At 41.6% G+C, this 8,394-nt stretch overlaps 1 protein-coding gene across 1 annotated transcript; it reads left to right on the forward strand.

Moving 5' to 3' along the window:
* The first annotated feature begins 5,884 nt into the window (after positions 1–5,884).
* On the forward strand, positions 5,885–8,327 carry LOC149845535 (putative folate-biopterin transporter 8, chloroplastic). Its single transcript, XM_089988293.1, has 2 exons — positions 5,885–6,410; positions 7,050–8,327. Exons 1-2 carry the CDS (start codon positions 5,885–5,887, stop codon positions 8,144–8,146), a joined length of 1,623 nt encoding a protein of 540 aa, XP_089844419.1. The 3' UTR covers positions 8,147–8,327.
* Positions 8,328–8,394: the final 67 nt, after the last annotated feature.

Genomic DNA, 8,394 nt, shown 5'->3' on the forward strand with positions numbered 1-8,394 from the left:
CAACCTTTGCTTGTTAATTAAAATAGTATGTCCGACGCATGATGTTGTAGCAATGGTAGTCTATTTTAATTTGATCATGTTGGAGTTTTTTAAGTTTCCTGCTTGAAATTCTTTATTGCTTGGATGTTTTGCTGATTTTCTTTATCATGCTATCCTAGCGAAGACAAGGTACTTTTGGACAATAAGGATGCTTAAGACTCGGAGAGAGAGAGAGAGAGAGAGAGAGAGGTTACCAAGTCTACTTAGGCCCTGTTTGGAAACTAGTAGCTGGGATAGGAAGTGCCATTTGAGGAAGTGGGAACTGCCAGAGAGAGAGAGAGAGAGAGAGAGAGAGAGAGAGAGAGAGAGAGAGAGAGAGAGGTTACCAAGTCTACTTAGGCCCTGTTTGAAAACTAGTAGCTGGGATGGGATAGGAAGTGCCATTTGAGGAAGTGGGAACTGCCAGATCCATGGATTCCATTCTTTAGTGTAAATACAAAGGTGAGAAGACCTCACTTCCCATCCCAAATTCCTAAACTTCCATCCCAGCTACCAGTTTCCACCACAAGGTAGTTTGACCAAGTTTTTGCCAAATGCATTAACTCCTATCCCAGCTACTAGTTTCCAAACCGGGCCTTAACATAAGTAAAAGCTCTATTAATACTGTTACTGTTGAGGCTGCTGCTACTATATCTCTCACACATTAATCTAATAACTGGCAAGCTTAATAATTGTTACTGTATATTTTTCTTATTGAAGGTCGATAAGCAGTTCATTGGTGTGAGACACTGATACTTTTAGCGGGGCACAGAATCCCCTGCAAATTTGCTCTTGAAGCTTTGGTGGCATTAGCATAAGTGTTGCTTTTTGGTTGGTGTGGTTGGAATATAAGTTGCTTGTATGTTGCACAACCATTGGCGTGTTGATATTGAAACCTATAATTAAAGTGAAACATATAGTGTAGTTATGCATTTGAAGTTACTAATGGTGCCAACCAAAGCCTTATCAGTTACAAATTTGTCATCTTTTCCACAAGAGCAAGAAAGAAACTCGTTCTAGATTAGCAGCAACCTTCTTGTTCACACAAAGAGGAGGAAAAAAAGGGAAAGAGTATTTTTCCTTTTTCAAGTTCTAGTCCATATCTAAATATGCCATCCTTTTTGCTTCTTTGACAAGGGGAGTGAAACTCTTTCCCTCATTTGAGCTCCATCTTTCCATAAATCCTGAAACATCTTTACAAACAGCTTGTTTCATGTCTTTTAACTTATGCATATACTTCAGCTTTAAATTCAGCATGTTCTTGTTTAGAGTTCAGGGAAGGCACTTGCTTCTCTTTGGCTAATTGTTATCTGCAGGTTATTTTGATCAATTCTTATCCATACCCTTAGTGCCTCACCCATTCATTCATTATACCAAAAGCATGAATTTAGTCACAATGTGACCTATGGTTTTGTTTTTCTTCAATGTTTTTTATTCTTCTCCTTTCTTCAGTGGCTTTATGTGGGTTTCCCTTAGCACTATAGTTGGAAAGCACAGTGCACCCTCATAATTTCGTGCAGGTTATTTACAAGAAAATGCCAGAGAGACTGGCCAATGGTGTGCACTGTGCATGCTTCACACACACAGGCTCACAGCCAAGTCCAACAACAGCCATTAGGATCCTTTCTCTTAAAAAGTACGGATCCCATCATTTGACATAGGATGGTTTCATCCTACATCCAATTCTGGTTGTCCAACCAACGCCTAGAATTGGTCCACATTCACATCTGGAGGTGGACTAATCCTAACCGTCCAGATGCATGGGCTATGTCAAAGGTTGGGATCCTTTTTGGTTCTCAATGGGCCATAGGGCTATAATGAGTCCTTTGAGCAGGGAGAAAAGACAAAAGCTTTTTTGGACTTGGAGTATTGAAGAGCCTTCGAGAGAGCAAGTGAAGAAGATCCTGAAGGACGAGGACTCGTGGACTAGGTAGGACCTCAATGGACACTATTACGGTGGACGTACAAATGCTCCAACTGTCTACCATGTTTGCCATCATTTCTTGTCCACCGATGAAAAGTCCCGTGCACTTTCAAACACAAACGGGACCAGTGGTTTTTTTGTCAGTATGACCAAAATACCCCTACTGTTGAAATAAAAAAATAAAAAATAGGAAAAATACCATTTAGAGGCCATCCTTTTTCTCTTAATTTTAAATATGGGCCTCGTGTTGCTGAAATTCCAAATATGGGACCCAAGTCTTCTATTTTCCTCTTGTTAGGGGAAGATCTTCGTGTACCCTTCTACCAAAATGTTCCTATTGCTTACTATAATATGACCCTATTGTGCTGCGGTATTTTTCTTGATGGCTTTAGCTTTTGCCAGTAAACTCTTAATTGAGATTCACCAATCATTTTTTTTATGACGAAGGAATCCTCACCGTGAATCATGTCACTTATTGGGCCCACCTCCCTGCAAGGTAAAACTCTGAGTTGAGTATCAATGGGGGGCTCCACGTGGTTGGTAGGAGCTGTCAGTGCAGGTCTTCTTGTGGTGGGACGTTGCAGGTTTAAATCCCAATGATACCGAAGCAGGTTATATGTTAACCCCCCCCCCCCCCTCCCGAACAGTGCATCTCATGCTGGGGGGTCCCAAAAAGCACCACGTATTTAAGCATGTGTGTCTCGTATCCCCATGTTTGTCAGCATTAATTAGCGTTGGAGTTTGATGTGATTGCAAAGACTTAAGTGCCCCGAAGATGATTATTTAAGACTCAGTCTCTGCACTGTAGGATTATCCGAGAAAGAAATCTCTCTTAGAGGAGGCCATGAACATCAACCCTCTCACTCTCTCTCCCTTCTATTTCTGCTTCTGTGCACATCCAGCAGAAGATCCTACATTGCTCCATCAAGCACCGACTGACCTGCATATTGACTATTGTGGAACCTGATTCAGAATTTTTACCCTTACAGGAGAAGGGTTTGGGGGCTCATCCCAGCGTGGGTAGCATCATTCAACTTGAAGAGTTATAGATCCTGATTCAGAGTTTTTACCCTTACAGGAGAGGGGTCTGGGGGCTCCTCCTAGCGTGGGTAGCATCATTCAACTTGAAGAGTTGTGGAGTCTGATTTAGAGTTTTTACCCTTACAGGAGGAGGGTTTGGGGACTCCTCCCAACGTGGGTAGCATTATTCAACTTGATGAGTTGTGGAGCTTGATTCAAAGTTTTTGCCCTTACAGGAGGAGGGTTTGGGGGCTCCTCCCAACGTGGATGACATCATTCAACTTGATGAGTTGTGGAGCCTGATTCATAGTTTTTGCACTTACAGGAGGGGGGTTTGGGGGCTCCTCCCAGCGTGGGTAGCATCATTCAACGTGATGAGTTGTGGAGCTTGATTTAGAGTTTTTACCCTTACAGGAGGGGGGTCCGGGGGCTCCCCCCTCGGTGCGGGTCCTGTTGGCGGTCTAGGGATTGGGGGGCAGCGCCTCCCGAACCAAATTTTTTTGGGGGCTTGTATAATTTTTTTATTTTCTTTCTCTCTTTTAACTATCAAAAAAGAGCAATAAAGCATTTTGTTTAATCGTGGGGTTCATGTTTCCTTCGGTTGTTTCTTTCTCGAGGTTTTCGTAACATCCCTTCTCACGATTTTTTGATTTTTTTTCTGTTTCTTTCCCACGATTTTTTTCAATGACTCCCCTACAACGACTTTTAGTATTGTCAGGTCTCCAACGAGCCCCACAGCGATTTATAGTGTTGTCTGGTCTTTCAACAGTGATTTGTAGTATTGTCGGGCCTTCCTACAACGATTTGTAGTATTTTCGGGTCTCCAACGAGCCTAACAACGATTTATAGTGTTATTTGGCCTTTCAACAGCGATTTGTAGTATTCTCGGGCCTTCGTACAGCGATTTGTAGTGCTTTTGGGTCTCCAACAAGCCCCACAGTGATTTATAGTGTTATTCAGTCTTTCAACAACGATCTGTAGTGTTTTTCGCAAATCACTATAGCGATTTGTAGTATTTTTCGTAAATCACTATAGCGGGACCCGCGCCGGGGGGAGCCTCCGGACCCTCCTCCTGTAAGGGCAAAAATTCTAAATCAGGCTCCACAACTCATCAAGTTGAATGATGCTACCCACGCTGGGAGGAACCCCCAAACCCCCTCCTGTAAGGGCAAAAACTATGAATCAGGCTCTACAACTCATCAAGTTGAATGATGCTACAGTCAGTGTGCAGGTCAGTCGGTGTTTGATGGAGCAATGTAGGATCGTTTGCTGGATGTGCACAAAAGTAGAAAGAGAAGGGAGAGAGAGAGTGAGAGGGTTGATGTTCATGCCCTTCTTCAGGGGGAACTTTTTACCTCTCTTGATTTCTTTTGTAGAAAGAGAGAGGGTTTTACAGTGTTTTACGGAGAAGGAAGAAGAAGAAGATGACGATGAAAAGTTTAAAAAGACATTTTTTATGGTTCAGGTTCGTTTCGCCGGATGACCATCGGATCACCGACTCACCATCGGATCGTCGGCTCACCATCGTTTCGCCGGATCACCATCGGCGAAAAGATTAAGGTTTGTTTCGCTGTGTAGACTTTGAAGAGTCAACATCATCCTCGACTTTCTGGATGGAGGATGTGTGTCCTTTTTTTGAACCGTTTATTTTTTTTTTTAATAAAAAGCATTTTTGTCATTTTCTCAAACCGTTGTTTTATGAGAAGAATAGCAAGAAAGGGTACTTAAGTCTTTGCAACCACACCAGACTTCAATGCTAAGTGATGTCAACATGCACGAGAATACGAGCCCCATGTACTTGTATATGTGGTGCTCATTCAGACTCCCAAACACAGACGTGAGATTCAGTGAATCATCGGGGGAGAACATACACCACCCTCTCCAATGATACCCTGAATAATAATTGGTGGGGTCTGCCTAACCCCAGCTTGCCTTTCAAAAAAAAACTCTGAGTTGAGGACACTACTGCTTGGTGGACACCTAGTTAGGTTGGTCGGCTTGTGGTATTCAGGCTGAATGATGTCAAAGAGTTTGATATCTTGGATATGCATTTCTTACCGTATGACAAAAAGCAATAGGCTCTTGCGTGGGCAAAGGTTATTAAACCAGTGAATGGCCATTTACCACTTCATTTCACGAAAGATTTTTGTCTTTTTTTTTTCTGACAAAGTAATCTCTGTCACCTCTGAATTGAAACCCACGGGAAAGTATTTATGACAATAAGAAGACTACCACAGCTAGCCAAGGTCAACCAAGGGCCTGTTGAATTGAAAACCCATGGCAAAGTAGTTCGTGAGACTACCCTATAACTGAATTAGAATCTCACTACCTAACCATAAATCTTTGCCTAAAAATTAGCAAATCGATGGTTGGTATTTGTCCATCATAAGATTGCAGGGATGCTAAATCATTTCTCAAAACAATAAAAGGGAAAAACTACACTTCTCTACCAACACGTCACCTTGTGTTGGGACGTTGCACGTTCGAATCCCAATAGTATTATGGTCTGCCTAACCCCAGTTTTTTCTGTCGAAAAAAAAACCCAGCACTTTCCTACGGAACATGCCCACTTTCTCTCTCATGCTGTCATGCACATGGTTTTGGAGTAAATTTTTGTTGATTTTGGACATTGGTGACAGAGACTCCATCCAGGCTTTGGTTTGGTTGGAGTGATTTTTTTTTTGTTTTCGTGAGAGAGACTACGCTGACCCCACGATTCTCGTAGACAAACAAGGAGTCCCATCTCTCTCTCTCCGTGCATATGATAAAACTTCTGCCTCGTTGCTTAAAGAACTCTTTGATGGGTTTCTGTTCCCCGAAGAACAGACTCTCCCAAAGCCTGTAAATAAAAGGAAGCATCTCTCTCTCTCTCTCTCTCTCTCTCTCTCTCTCTCTCTCTCAGGAACTAAGGAAACCAGCACAATGAGTTTCTGTAATAGACTAAATCTCCATATCCACCCATCTCAGTCGAGTTTCCCCAATGGAAAGGGTACTACTATGTCATCAAACCGCCTCTCCATCTTGCTTACAGCCTCCAATTCCAACAAGAACACCAAAAACTCACTCCCCAGCTGGAGAAACACCAGAAACTCTATATCCCAACCGCAGAAACCCTTCTTGAATCCCAACCCAACTCAGAGAAGACCAAGTAGGAGGAAAACCCATCAACCATTAAGTCCTAAAGGCTGGATTCTTGAAGTGAGAGAGGAGTATGGGATTGATATGCTTGTTTTGAATGGTTTGGGGTATTGGGTACAGGGGTTCAGGTGTTTGCCATTGCTGGCACTCAACTTCTACTTCAAGGACGTGCTTCAGATTAACCCGTTGACGTTGCAATTAGTTCAGAACACGGCCAATCTTCCTATGGTGGCTAAACATCTGTATGGTCTAGTGTCTGATGTGCTTTATGTTGGAGATGAGCACAGGGTGCCGTACATTTCTATTGGAGGTTGGTATTTTCTCTATTGATTCTGTGGCTTCTGTTTAAACCCTATCATGAAAACTGCTCAAAGTTGTGAATTTTACATTTGGTTTTGTAAAAAATTATTCATGTTCTTGGGTTTTTTTTTCTCTCAAGTTTTATTTCTTATTTAGTTCTACATCTCCTTTATGAAAGAAGAAAAGGCATTTAAGAAGGAGAATTTATTACTGAGATTGTTTAGCTTTTACTCTTATCTCTGTCTCAGGGGTTCAAATAAATTAAATAATTTGTTCACTTTTTTGGATATTAAATAATTTGTTCTCATGAAGTCATTGTCATGAAACATACAGAACACTCGGTATCATTTCGGAATAAGGGTTTCTTGATGTCTACTGGGATTGATTGATCTCTGACTGTGATTCTGTTGTTGGTTTTCAAATTGAGATTTTTACCTTAGAATTCTTATTAGTAAGATGAGAACTTGGGATTCAAGAATGCTACTTTGTTGATAAATCTACAATTGGTGTTTTAGATGAGTTTCCGGTGGGTTCTTGTACTACTTTGTGTTTGCTTATTATTGTAGAAAAAGTCGAACTAGCAAACTGTTTAACCATAGGAATGTTTAATGCTAAACTTTCCCTGGGCTAATTGTGCACACATATACAGTCTTTTTGCAGGTAATATCTTGGGGAACCATGGCCCTGGTCCCAGTTGCCGGTGAAGCGTTGCCTGCTCTGATGGCTTGCATTTTACTTAGCAACTTGGGTGCATCCATCACTGAATTTGCGAGCGATGCTTTGGTTGCTGAATGCAGTAAAAGCCATAGGGTTGGCGAGCTTCAGTCCTATGCTTGGATAGTACTAGCTGCTGGCGGAGTTGTTGGTAACTTATCTGGTGGATTCATCCTGCAAAAAACCCACAATCCCAAGATTATGTTTCTGTTATTCTGCCTTCTGCTCTGCTTTCAACTTGGGATTTCCTTAAGTACAAGAGAGAAATCACTAAACCTTGCGGCTGCAAAATCCTATTCATCGAATTCAGACTTTCGTCTTCTCCGGGAAACCATTACTCAAACTATAAGAAAACAGGTCTCTGATCTGATTACAGTGATAAGAGAACCAGGCATTTTATTTCCTTTATCCTGGGCTGTGGTATCAACTGCTATAGTTCCTGTGCTCTCTGGATCTGTCTTTTACTTCCAAACACAGATCCTAAATGTTGATCCATCCATTATCGGACTGTCGAAAGTGATTGGTCAAATGCTTGTTCTGTCAGCGAGTGTGTTATACAATCGCTTTCTAAAGAAAATTCCAATAAGGAAATTAGTGCGTGCAGTGCAGATCATATATGCAGTCTCCATACTATCTGACTTTTTCTTAGTGAAGCAACTCAACCTTTGGCTGGGAATTTCCAATGCTCTGTATGTCTCATGCTTTGCTGCATTAGCTGAGGCAGTTGTACAATTTAGGATCTTGCCATTCTCAGTTCTACTCTCAAACCGATGCCCAAAAGGATATGAAGGTTCCCTTCTAGCTTTCTTCATGTCAATGTTATGTTTGTCATCAATTTTCAGTGGATATGTAGGTACTGTGATTTCTACTCTGCTTGGAATGTCAAACGGAAACTATGAAAGATTGCCACTTGGTATATGCTTGCAGTTTGTGACAGCATTGGTGCCACTGCTATCGATATCTTACATACCCATGTCAATATCTACAGAAAGGAAGAAGGTGGTGGTTAGAGAGGGCAGAAATGCAAGATGATATGATGGTATTTCAGTCTATGACGGTTGATTATATTTTACTTCTGAGGAACAGCTTTCTGTGAAATATCTAGGGGCCCAGGGATGCCCAGATGAATTGGTAGCTGGGAAGGCCGAACCAGAAGAAAGTTGAATGTGTATAAAATTTTGTTGTGTACTGTTTTTTTGTATATATTGTCTCTTACTAATTCTCATATTGGTTCATTTTCATATCGCTGACCCCAATTGTTTTGGGATGAAGGCGTAGTT

Source organism: Nuphar pumila, chromosome 2 (assembly GCF_984573655.1).
Source record: "Nuphar pumila chromosome 2, dmNupPumi1.hap1.1, whole genome shotgun sequence".
NCBI classification, from domain to species: domain Eukaryota; kingdom Viridiplantae; phylum Streptophyta; class Magnoliopsida; order Nymphaeales; family Nymphaeaceae; genus Nuphar; species Nuphar pumila.

Excerpts from the sequence above, each read along its gene's own strand:
- LOC149845535 (XM_089988293.1), top strand. The coding sequence starts at position 5,885 with ATGAGTTTCTGTAATAGACTAAATCTCCATATCCACCCATCTCAGTCG. Across the intron at positions 6,411-7,049 it reads GCCGTACATTTCTATTGGAG|TCTTTTTGCAGGTAATATCT; the intron begins GTTGGTATTTTC and ends ACACATATACAG.